At 36.2% G+C, this 13,210-nt stretch overlaps 1 protein-coding gene across 1 annotated transcript; it reads right to left on the bottom strand.

Moving 5' to 3' along the window:
• Positions 1-2,744: 2,744 nt before the first annotated feature.
• Positions 2,745-7,501, bottom strand: LOC113106451 (alpha-internexin-like). Its single transcript, XM_026268386.1, has 3 exons — positions 6,187-7,501; positions 5,290-5,414; positions 2,745-5,049 (listed from the first exon to the last, which is right to left on the bottom strand). Exons 1-3 carry the CDS (start codon positions 7,222-7,224, stop codon positions 4,794-4,796), a joined length of 1,419 nt encoding a protein of 472 aa, XP_026124171.1. The 5' UTR covers positions 7,225-7,501; the 3' UTR covers positions 2,745-4,793.
• Between the last annotated feature and the right edge of the window lie 5,709 nt (positions 7,502-13,210).

Below are 13,210 nucleotides of genomic sequence, written 5' to 3'. Positions count from 1 at the left end.
GTGTCTTAGCAAATAGATAGTTACTTTTTGTATGTGTGTGTGGTAATTAGGTGGCATCTGCTGTACTGTTATCAGCATGATTGCCATTATCTGTTAATAAAATCTCTTTTGTTTGAGAAAATGGTTCTGGCCATGTGCAAGATGACTAGCCTCTGATAGGAGAAGGTCGTGGTGAGGACACCGGTGAGATTTGTCCTCTGTTGCCTCATCCAGTCATTGTCCGTCCACCAGCACAAACACACCAGGAGAAAAAAAACATGAATAAGTCATGGGCATCTGTGTGCATATTCATACTTGAAGGGATAGTTCATTCAAACTGTAAAAAAACAAAACAGTTTTTACTCACAATTATGTTGTTCAAAACCTGTACAAAGTTCATTTTTTTTCTGTGGAACACAGAAAGAATACATTTTAAGGAATATTCATGACATTCCAAACATTCATGTTATTTTCTGTGGAACACAGAAAAGTTTTTTTGTTTATCGTCCAAAATGTTCTCACTCAGTGATGGTTGACAAAGGATAAAAAAGCACCATAATAGAAATACTTTTATACCACTTTTGCGTAATTGAATAAGGTGCAGATTGGACATCAAATGTATTTGGTTTTCAAGTGGCTTGTGGTAAAGAGTTGCTATTTTTATTTCATTAGAAAGTGAGGAACCTTTAGATTTTGATGCCAGGTATACAGATGGGAATTCAGGTGTTGCTAATTTTTAATAAATCCTTTCTTTATTTCAGTAATGTATTACATGCTCCACAGTGAAAGCGAGTTATTTGATGGACTTCAGTTGCTGTTTTAATAAAAATTGTCTTATCAAATTACTTTGAGTTGGGCTTTGTTTTATAATTAAACACAACAAATACAAGAATCCAAAAATTCACATTAATTGTCATGCACCTCCTTAATTTACCTTTAAACAACAGCATTCTCTTTTTTATACAAAACTAAACATTTCCATTAGACAGTTTAAGTGTAGGTAATAAAACCTGAGCTAATCATATGTTTCATACTAAACACATGCATTCATACAATGTCAAAGGGAGCGTCTCTTACTCATCTTAAATGCCTGGCTGCTCATGTTAACCTGGTCCTTACAGGATAGTTGAACAGTTCATTTAGAGTCTATGTGCACTGAAATGTGGATAATACATCCAAGTAACCAAGTAAGTCCATTTCTACTTTATGTCTGTCACAGAAAAGAACAAAATAAAGAATGGTGAACAAGAAAAACAGTTTTATAGGCTATAGTGTGTGTATGTCTGAGAGACGTGCTGACACTGAACAGTAGGAAGTTAAGCATCAATAGTGAAAGTGAAAAAGTGAAAGTGACGTGACATACAGCCAAGTATGTTGAACCATACTAGGAATTTGTCCTCTGCATTAACCCATCCAAAGTGCACACACACAGCAGTGAACACACACACACACACACTGTGAACACACACCCGGAGCAGTGGGCAGCCATTTATGCTGCAGCACCCGGGGAGCAGTTGGGTGCCTTGCTCAATTGCACCTCAGTTGTGGCATTGAGGGTGGAGAGAGCACACCGTACATTCACTTCCATACCTGCAATCCCTGCTGGCCCGAGACTCAAACTCACAACCTCTGGATTTCGAGACCGAATCTCTAACCATTAGGCCACGATTTCCCCACATTGACAGTCTCTGATGATGTTAGTGAGATGGAGACAGATGTACCAGATGATGCAGAGAATGGCAATGGAATATGAGCTAAATAAAGTCTCTGTTTAGGCTGTTAGGCTGGTTTCTGTGTGTCCTTTGTACTATCAAATTGTTTATAATTATTTTATAATTCATTTTAACACAACATTGTCCTTGTCCTCTTGACTTCTCTTCCCTAAAGACTCGCATAAACTAGAACATGATGGATTATGGGGTCGCTGATTCCCAACAGTCACAGAGTTGAAGGTGGGCTTCCTGCTGTGTTCTGATACTCTATCAAAAAAAAAAAAAAAAAAAAAAATCTATGTAATAAAAATAACAAAAACACAAAAAAAACACTTTTTTTTATTTATTTTTTTACCAAAATTAAAATGGAATCCGAAAATCTAAAAATATAATATCTCAATGGTACAAAAACAGCACTGCTATAGGCTCACTAAACACTGGGCAAATGAGTTTTACATCAAAACCTCTCATTAATTATTGCACTTCGGACTGTTAGCATCCCTCATCCACTCTATAATTATTAGCTGAAAAGATAAGCCATAATCCAGACATAAACATTTAATAAGGTCTGGAAATCAAGCTGAGTATCACGCTTTGCCTTAACTGCTGGCTAAATCAATAAAATTACTTCATCCACACATTGAAAATAGTGATAACCTGCAATTGTTGATACTAAATACTACTTTTTGACTTGAATACAAACAATTAATATAGATTTTTTTTAGTGCACTTAGGTCAAGAAATGTAAGACAGTAATATCTCGTCACCTTTCAGGTAGACTGGAAAGTTGACAGAATTAATTATTTCCCATATTTCAAGTGGCTGACCGTAATATAATAGATATGCATCAGCAGTTTAGTTTTAAACCACACAGTAATATAATGGATATTGACACTTAATGTATTGAGTGCAAAAGTTAATTCATTTTCATAATGCTTGATACAGAAAACAATATCTGTCATCAATTCTGTAACAGTTTCACTAGCCATTTCCTTCGAGCTTTAAGAAATCACATTCAATTTAACAAGGACAGACACATCAAGGTGGGCTTCATAACGTCAAGTCTTTATTGGACATGTGCCATACAGCAGTAGATAATGACTAAATAGAAATTACATCAACTACATTCAGCTTCTAAAGTTTTCAGTCATCGAGTACACAGTGGCCCCTAGACATTAGATAAAGTCACATCCTTAGCAGAAATAACAGGTTAATGCACACCTTGCCAGATTCAGAAAGCTGCTGGTGGCTTAAGGCATTTTGTTTTTAACCGAGAGCGTTCATACATAAATAGTAGCATGTTTTAGACAGATTGTTATTGGTGTAATTGTGGGTTGCCTTTTTTATTGAGGGATGTTGATTGCAAAAGTGTGGCAGTGCAGTTTGAAATTCTCCTTCAGACTACATTGTGTCACTATGATTTCTGCAATCTCCTTTCGCTCTCCCAAAAATAGCAGAGCAAATCCCAAAATGTTCAGATTTTCATGACAAGGTTACCAGGCCTAAGGAGCGTCTGTGAGAATGTAAAAACAAATTTCTAGATTTGCCCTGACATTCCCTTTGCAGCTAAGAAAAACTGATTCCAATAGAGACAGAATTCCATTTACTTTGGTTCCCATCATACAGTCCTTAAAGTGAATTAAGCCCAACTATATCCAACTGTTCAAAGTGTCTACAGAAAGAGTGCAGCAAGTCAGGCTTAACCAAAGTCATGACATAGAGGCAAGTGGTATTAAAACCTGGCAGTGTAGCAGAAGTGTTCTGAAATTATTTCACAAAAATTGTATAAATTTACCAAAGAGATTCATTGTTGACCCATAGTTAATGGAGGTTTGCTGTGACAGTGACTTCTTTGTATGAAAGTACAATAGATTGAAGTATGAAGTATAGGTGTTTGAGATGCATTGTGAAACGTTGTGTTAGTAACTGTGTTTCCATACTGTAAATGTGTTTCAGGCATCCACAAATATACAAGTAAAATGTTGAAATGTTAATGCATTTTCTAAATTCTAAATATAGACTTACTTTCCCTAATAAATTCATAATATTTGTATCATCCGGCCAAACACAACCAATTCTGGATTCAAACTATCTTTATTCTATTATTTCTATCACAATATCTTCCTATTTTCCACCATACCCCTTCATTCTGAAAACTGATATGAATGAGATGCTGTTTACATACATTTAAGTGCCCTGACGTGATTGACTATAAAGTGTTTGTCAGAATTTGTATTAATCACAAGCATTTAGCGCAGGCTTCAGCAGTACTGTGTAATATTTTGTTCTCAGAGTTGGCTGGTGAACTAATGCAGCCTTACGTAAGCACACCGCTATGAATGTGTAGGTAAACTTCTGTAGGACCCACATACTGTACAGTCACCATATAAAGAGCAGATACACCTCATGCAGTGAGGACTCGCTATTAGGCTCAAATCCTTGTCACTTTAAAGGGCAAGTGGGTGAGATACTGTATGTTTAAAATGGAATCGAGAGCAGTCTTGGAGAGGAATTTGATGTATGGAGTGTTTCCAAAACTATGCATGTATAGTTCTGGATTCCTATTTTTACTTGTTTATTTTACTTTTTTGTATTTTTTAGCATTATGAACATACCGAGAAGATAATTGGAGTCAAGAAACTGATGCAATTCTGATGCGATGATATTCCAAGATGCCATTTTTACTAGGGCTGGCATGATGCAAAGACAACAAGCTTATATTGCAAGACAGAAAATATTATTGCAAGTCAAGTTTTGTGCTGTTTTTTTTGGAAAAAATGCAGCACAATAAGCTAAATTCACCTAAGCTAACCACATAGACATTTCCTTAATGCAATGTGCTGAGAAAAGCCTGTTATAGTACAGTTAAATGTGACGATAGAAACAGAGAATATATGCATCAAACAGTCTGTATTGAGTATTTAGTGGTTTGCTACAGAAGAAATGCTGCACCGTGACTGAGTGGGAAGTGAATTAGTGGAGAATAAGTTGAAATTCCTCTCTGAGACCCCCTTTGTGGAGGGGGGTTGCTTGGGAAAAGGAAAAAGAGGGTAATGGAGAAGGCAGAGGGAGGAGAGGAAGAGAGAAAGAGGGTTGAGACATTTAGTTTTTCTGGTTGGTGGGGTTCACATCTCCAGAGTCGATTGTGTCACTCTTCATGGAGTCGTCAGACTGGGAGGAGCCTTTGCCGGGTTTGTTGCTCTGCTGATGTTTGTCGTCATCATCCTTGACCTCCTTCTTTCCACTAGTGCTAGTGCTGCTGTACATACGGGACAGGTAGCTGTAGCTGGACACTGAGGCAGGGGTGGGGTAGGGGATCCCAGTGCTGATACGTGTCTCCTCCCCTTCCAACAGTTTCCTGAGATGGATGAACAAAGAATGAGAAGGTGAACAAAGAAACGGTGGTGAGGAAGGGAGTGGTGGATGTATAGTGTTATACACAATGAAGAGAGAACAATGGAATACAGCTTTTGTTTAATAACATTAAAGCAATCCTCTTGATTTTTAATTCTAGGTCACATGTTGATAAAGAATGGACAGAATACAGATTTCACTATGCATTCACATTCACATATCAATAACAAGTATTGCTTATTACCTGTAAGCAGCTATCTCTATGTCAAGCGCCATCTTGACATTCAGCAGGTCTTGGTACTCCCTGAGGTGACGGGCCATCTCACTCTTAGTGCTCCTCAGATCATTCTCCAGCTGCCCAACTGTATCCTGGATGATGTGACATGATACAGTTATAATACAAAAACTGCTACATTTATACTGAATTCCTTGATTTGACAATAGAAATGTTTCCATACACTTAAAAAAAAAAATAAAGGTTCCAAAGGGAAATTAGCTATGCAACAGAAGAACCATTCTCTGTTCCCCAAAGTTCTTACATCATTTTTCTTTGTGTGAAAAACAAAACATTCTAAAAAAAATTCTAAAAAAAAAAATTCTAAAAAAATTCTACTATTAAGAACCTTTTATGGAATGGAAAGGCTTCATAGATGTTAAAGGCTCTTTATGAAACCAATGATTTCAATAAAGAATCATTAATTTTGAGACTCTGCACATCCATTGCAGAAAGAAAGAAAGAAAGATGCTTGTGGAAAAGTTTTTTTTTTATGGCCTAAAGCACTTATATTAATTATTTAGTGACATTTTGTCATCATTATTGGATGATAATAGTAAATAATTTATATCCGATATAGGCTGTTCGTTTAATTTAGTCTGATAACTGTCTGAAGTCATTTTAGCACCATGGACAGAGAACCAAAGTCAATTGCTTTGGTCACGCCCATTTCACTGGGATCTTTTGTCTGCAGTATAGTTCACAGAAGCATATATGTTTCAAAATATGATGATTATTCGATTTTAAAACAAAATATATAACTATTGGTTGTTTTAAGAGAAGATTAATATTCGCAGCGTTTTTAATGATTAAAAAAAGTGAAAATATTTACCGATATGCGTGAAAGTTAAAATTGATGAAACCAACCTGGAAGCCCATGACCTCAGCGTTGTGCCTGTCCTCCATCTCATGAATCTGTCTTTCCAGCGATTCATTGGTGCCCTTCAGGCTTTCGATCTCGATGGTCTTTGACTGCAGCTGTCTCCTGAACTCGTTGAGCTCTTCCCTGCTAGCACGAATGACCTCGTTGCTCTTGTTGGCCTTTTCGCTGAGGTCGGTGAACTTGGACTTGTACCACTCTTCAGCGGAATGCAAGTTCTTATTCGCCATAGCCTCGTACTGGCCGCGAATCTCCTTGAGGGCGGAGGTGAGGTCGGGTTTGGCCACTTCCATCTCCACGGACACCTGGGCAGCCTGGATCATGTTCATGAGTTCAGTAACCTCCTCGTCGTGCACATTTCTCATAAAGTTGATCTCGTCCAGAAGGGATTCGACCTTTTTCTCCAGGTCTAGGCGCACCATGGTGGCGTTGTCCACGTCCTTCTTGAAAGCTCTAAGCGTTTGCTCAGCCTCCTCGCGCATTCTCATCTCCTCCTCGAACTTCTCCTGGAGTTTCTGAATGTCCTCCTCAATGCTGTCGCGCTCGAACATCATCTGGTTCTTCTCCGCGTTAAGTTCCTCGAGTTGGGAGCGCAGCTCTCGGATCTCCTGCTGGTAAAGTTCGGCCAGACGGGACGGCTCTGTCTGGCGCTGTCGCAGGGTCACGAGCTCGGTTTCTAACACTTTGTTGTGCTGCTCCAAATTGCGAACTTTATCGATGAACATCGCGAAACGGTCATTGAGTCCTTGCATCTGCTCCTTCTCATTGGTACGGATGATTTTGAACTCATTATTAAGTGCTGTGCTCTGGGTGAAGTCGAAGCTTTCCAGAGTCAAAGATGAAGATGGGAAGGCAGATCGGGTGCTGCGCTTGTAGGTGCTGGGGATGCTGGTGCGGGTCGCGGACTGAGACTTAAAGCCGCTCCGGGAGCTGCTCAGCCGGGATGGAGAGGCTGAGAAGCGGGTAGAGTCTCCGAAGATCTTCCGATAGGAAGAGGCAGAGTAGATGTCGGATCCGTAGCTCATCTTGGCGTCTTGAAGACAATGAGCAGAACCCAGGCGGAGTTTCGTTTTTATAGCAGGACCGGCCCAATCAATAATTTACCCGTGCTGCTCCTCGCATTCAACCTTCCCTCCTGCAGATGTTTCAGATGGACAGACTCCGAAAAATACGACAAATAAGCTGATCTGTAGGTTATTTTTAACTTTTAAAGGCACAAAGAGTGATTTTTGTTTGCCAGAGGAAGGTGTGATCAGTGAAAACAATGTCGGCAGCAGCGAGCGGGTGGAACTGTCCTTTTTGGCGCAGTGCTGATGTCACACAAAATAACACACACCCTAAGACATGCCATTATGATAAATTTTGTGTATTATGATTATCATCATCATCATCATCATCATATGATCATTATTATTATATTCTTATTTAGAGTAAAAATAAAAAACAGTATAGGCTAATAAAAGCAGAAATAAAGTGATGGTGTTACAAGCATTACGCATCGCAAATATATTCCAATTATGCACATGTAATTAAAGTGTGTTAATGTATATATTTGTTAAATTCGCTATGAAGATCACTTCATAAAATCGGTTTGTGTGGAATTCCAAATAGGCTCTAATGACGAGTTCATTGAGTTCAACTGCTATAGGTGCAGGGAATTCTGGGAATGCCCCTTTTTCTGTAGTAAAAGTAAAGCGATGATTAAACATCTATTTTAATGGCCAGTGGGTTAATATATATAGCTTTCTCTGTAAATTTGTAGGTAATTCAAACTTTGTACTATACTGCGTTATTATTATAAAAAAAATATATTATTATTATATAATAAAAAAAAAAATATATATATATATATAGCATGTGTACATTGTAGATTAGAGTAAGAATAGTTTACTTTTGACTGTTTTGATCTGTTTTGGCATATAAATGAACGAATTTATCGTCTACACAAACGTCGTGATTATAGGCTATAGATCTTCACATATTAAAGAAAAATCACAAACAGCCTATCGCAGATTTACCCTTTCAATAGTCCCAGAATTCAGCAATAATATGTTATTAATTTGACACTATACTGTAAAATATAGGGCTACAGTACACAGTAAATACTCAAGCAGACAGCAGTTATACAGTGCTGCCACCTGTCTGCCGCTTCGAGATCTCAATAGATTCAAGGCAAACAAACAAGGCAAGGCTTGGCAAACTTTCCAGGACTTGTGTGGCCTTCAGTTGTAGACAGAATTTGACAGTTATTCCTTTTTTTTACTTTTTACTCTCCATAGGAAAGACATTATTCTAAAAAATCCAATATATCTATTCAGTGTGTTTTCAAAAGGTGCACTGAATATGTGACATGGGCTTTGTGTTAAATGAGTTACCATTACAGTAGCCTAGATGTTCTCACTGTGCCATATGACTGAGCTGAGAAGCCTTAATCTGGGCATCTCTGATAAATCTGGACACACATTCATTGATTGTTTCCCCTCCCTTCTACACAGTCTGTCGTGTTGTATGTTCACAAATTGCAAATGTCTCTCTCTCTCTCTCTCTCTCTCTCTCTCTCTCTCTGACTCTCTTTCTATCACACACACACACACACACTTTGAACACTGTGGTTTTCATCTGAGAATTTATCATATTTGGTTATCCATTTCTGAGTTAGTTCTATTCAGAATCTAGAAATAATCATTGATCAACAGTTAAGGTCAGATAGTTTAAATGAAACATATGCTTTAGAGAAGAGACGCAAATGGTACATTTGATAGTAATAGCATTATGAAAGTAATAAAAAATTAATGTAGTTGAAAATAAAATGATATTGATGTTGTGTTTTGCACTAACAATTAAAAATATGCTAACAATTTTGAAAAGAGTGCATTTCTGCATATGTTAAAATAGTAGCTACTTAGATTTGAAGATGTACCACTTGCTTGTGAAAATTATAGGCCTATAAAAAGTTACATTTTCATTAACTAGCATTAACAAAGATGAACAAATTGCTCATTGATAGTTCATGTTAGCTAAAGCATTAACCATTGTTGACAACTGAGACCAAAATTTGTTGAAAAGTGTTACCGAAATTAGTTAGGCTAGTTCTTAAATTAGTCATTAACTAATCAGGAACAATAATTAGTATACAATTTAAATAAAACATTTTATTTCCAAACAGTTGATGGGTAACTTCATCCTAATTTATGCAGAATCTGCGCTATGTATTTTGTTCATGGTGATTTAATTTGATTGTTAATAGCCAACATGGTTTTTCCTCGGATTGAATTTATTGATTCAATTTAAGAATCTGACAAAAGAGGACACATTTAGGCTATGACAATAAATGCTCAGTGTAATTTCAGGGTTTTGATCGCTCAACTGAGAGAACACATCCTGGGCTGTCTTTACCTAAAGCTTTGTAAGCCTAAGAAGTTTGTAAAAATGTTTCCCAAAAGCATTGTAACTTAAAGGGGTCAGTCATATGATGCTACTAAAAAGAACATTATATTGTGTATTTGGTGTAATGCAATGTGTGTATGCGGTTTAAGGTTCAAAAAGCACATTATTTTCCACATACTGTACATTATTGTTTCTCCTCTATGCCCCGCCTTTCTAAAAGAGTCGTGTTTTTACAAAGCTCATCGGTCTGAAAAGTGAGGTGTGCACTGATTGGCCAGCTTTCCAGTGCTTTGTGATTGGCCGAATGCCTCACGCATGTAACGGAAACGTTAAACCCCTTACCATACTTTCTCTCGGTTAGAACACAGAGTGACAAGACAAAAACAATAAATCCCCTTACAAATGAGGCATTTGTTGCATCCAGTGGGGACATAATTACTGATTATAATGACTTATATATATCAAAGCTAAGCCTTCTTTCTTTGCATGAACATTTAGGGGGAGTTGGTCGTGATATATCTTTGTGTTTGAGACTTTAGTCTTTGAAACTTTACAGATCTTTTTATGCACCAAGAGCTTGTAACACTCCAAAGAGAAAGGAAAACTTGACATCACATCATATGACCCCTTTAAGTAGCACTTGAAAATCATTGTAGATTTACGAGTGCTTTGGAATAATCGTGAATCCCTAGTTGCATCGTAAAAAGACAGATTTATGCAGTCACCTGCAGGACAATTGGCAGCTGTACCTTTAACTTTATTCGGAGGGGGGATCTGTCAATGACTTGCATGAAACCGGCAACAGGAAATAACGTCTCTATATAGATATTATACACTATTATATGGATCATACTACAGAAACGTCCACTTTTGGTATGGCAAAATGTCTTAAAATGTATTTATTTTACTAACATATAAACTTAGACCACATTATTAGATTACCTTTTGACTTTATGAATGCATATAAATGACACTTGAAGGATTTTGCTTTTTGTTTTTTTGCAGTTATTTCAAGACCACATGTACCATTTTTTTTTTTTTTTTTTTTTTTACTGGTGTTACCTTCATCAATCTTAAAAGATTTTATCAACTATTTTTTCTAGTTTTTTTTTTTTTTCTGCAAATGTATTTAGAGTCAGAAAAATAATGAAAATGCGAGAAATAAGGAGAATATGTTTTATTTATTTAATGCATAAAAACAGTACAGTAACACAAATCCCCAATTGTGATATACTTTGTATTGTGATAGATCTTTAGAAAACAGGAAGGAGGAAGTAAAATTATGTCATCGGTGTGATTTTTATTTAAAAATAACAGATTTTTGTCAAACAGTAACACTCGTGACACAACTTCAGGGGACCACTGTTTTCATTATATATTTTATAATATTTATTCAGCATTTCGTTTATTATGCCATTTATATCATATATTTGATATTTACGAATAAAATATAATATAAATTGGAAGCCTAATGTGTTTTTCAATTTTAATACTTCTGTAAAGGCTAGGGACAGAAAAATTGACGTTTCTGTAGAATGACCCATATATATATATATATATATATATATATATATATATATATATATATATATATATATATATATTCTAAGGTGACATTTCAGCACTTAGCTAACGTATAGCAATTGCTAGCAATAGTAGCACTTAAAGCCAGTGATGGGCAGTAGCGTCACTAGTTACGTTAGTGACGCTAGTTTAATTACATTTCTCAGTAGTGCTGGTCAAAAACTTCGTATTTAAAGGAGCTGTATATGTAAGAACTCTATTTCAATTAATCATAAAATGGCCCTGATGTGTCAATAGACATTAAGAAATCATGTTCATTTCAAATACTTATATCACTGACAATAGTAGTCCGGCCAGGATATTGTCATTTAAAAAGTGGATTTGCAGCCCTCAACTGATGTTGTTGTTGTCATTTTGTGTTTTGGCCTGATGCGTCTCCCTCCACCTATCTACCAATCACGAAGTCAGTAGTGTTTCGGGATCCGTGTTGCCAGCTTTGCTGTAACCAACCCTAACTCCATTCTATGTCTAATGTTACTAAATCAAAAAGACCTCAGAAATTCGTCGTGACAAAGTCAGAAATAAAACCAGAATTTGTATTGGAGATGCTTTTGAAAGATGGAGAAGGCTGAAAACGGAGAAGAATTTGAACACATTGCTAATTTTCTCCTGGACAGGTAAGCTTGGCTAACTTGTACTTGATGTCAATGGACATTTCATATATTCATGACAGTGGAACAAAGTTATGCATGTTTGTGCAAAGTAACATAACGTTAGCTCACATGGACGTATGCTAACATTAGCAATGCATTACAGGAGCCCGTTTCTCTGTCATTATGCTGAGACGCTGAGGAAAACAACATTACGAGCATAAATCCTTACGATTATACTTTCACATATGAGCATACATCTTTACAATTATATTAAACTAATGACAATTAGCACATTTTTTAAATACATAATTACTTATCAAAATATCTCTCATGAAGCATGAACATAATTAACAGAAAAAGAAAAAAAAACATAATGTGTACGTCTGTTCGTCACTTGCCTACGTTTCTGCTGAATCCTGCAGCTCATCTGGCAACCTCGAGTCAGGGGGTGGGGGAGGGAATACACCGCTCTACAGTATTTTTATAGTGATTCCAGTATCAGTTTAGGCCACAATCCTACATACGGCTCCTTTAAAGTTGATTTTGATGAAACAAATAATATATAAATAATGTGAAATAATATAATGGCACATGCAACAATGCAAACATAGCCTAAGTTATTAGGCCTATATATCTGGTAAAACTATATAGGCATAGTACAGTAAGATTTCATTAATGTTAGCTAATGTATTAACTAACATCAGCATACAATGAACAACACATTTATTACAGTATTTATTCATTTTTGTTAATGTTAGTTAATGAAAATACAGTCGTTCATTTGTAGTTCATGTTAGTTCATAGTGCATTAACTAATGTTAACAAACAGCTTGATTTTAATAATGCATTAGTAAATGTTGAAATTAGCATTAATAAATGCAGAAAAGTATAATAAACAACTAAACTTAACTATTATGCCTGACTATCTGCTTGACTGACAGTTCATATAATGAAGACTAACTGTTAGCTTAGCTCACTACATTTTCCAAGTAGCAATGGAAGTGAAACAGTATACAAACGATCATAAAATGTCTCGTAGAAAATGCTCTTAAGCTCAAAGATCCATTGTTATCTAGAAATGCAGCCCTGTCTGTTGTATTTTAAAGACTATTATATCTAAACCTTGACTATAGACATATGCATACAGTATTAATTATACTACAGGCTATATGAACCTCAAAGCATAGTTAAATATTTTACTATATTTTGTGTTACTCCATAATGATGTTCTAGTTGAGGGCATTTGTAGTGTATAGGTTTAGGGCCCAAACATAACTTCACGACCAGTAGCCCCGGAGTTTGAAAACCACTTATATTTTCAACAGGCTATAGACTAATTATTATTTTAAAAAAAAATGTTGTTTGTTTTAACTATTACATCGAGTAATGTTAACGAATTATTTTGTTTAAAGTGTTACTTTAAAAAGTCGGGCTAAAAAAATAAAAA

This window comes from Carassius auratus, chromosome 1 (assembly GCF_003368295.1).
Source record: "Carassius auratus strain Wakin chromosome 1, ASM336829v1, whole genome shotgun sequence".
Classification (NCBI taxonomy): domain Eukaryota; kingdom Metazoa; phylum Chordata; class Actinopteri; order Cypriniformes; family Cyprinidae; genus Carassius; species Carassius auratus.
This window is presented reverse-complemented; position numbering and strand designations above follow the sequence as displayed.

Bases quoted from the DNA above. Each gene is read 5' to 3' on its own strand.
- LOC113106451 (XM_026268386.1), bottom strand. From the start codon at position 7,224: ATGAGCTACGGATCCGACATCTACTCTGCCTCTTCCTATCGGAAGATC. The intron at 5,415-6,186 runs GTTGGTTTCATC...CACATCATCCAG, and splicing joins CTGAGGTCATGGGCTTCCAG to GATACAGTTGGGCAGCTGGA. The intron at 5,050-5,289 runs GTAATAAGCAAT...CATCCATCTCAG, and splicing joins ATAGAGATAGCTGCTTACAG to GAAACTGTTGGAAGGGGAGG.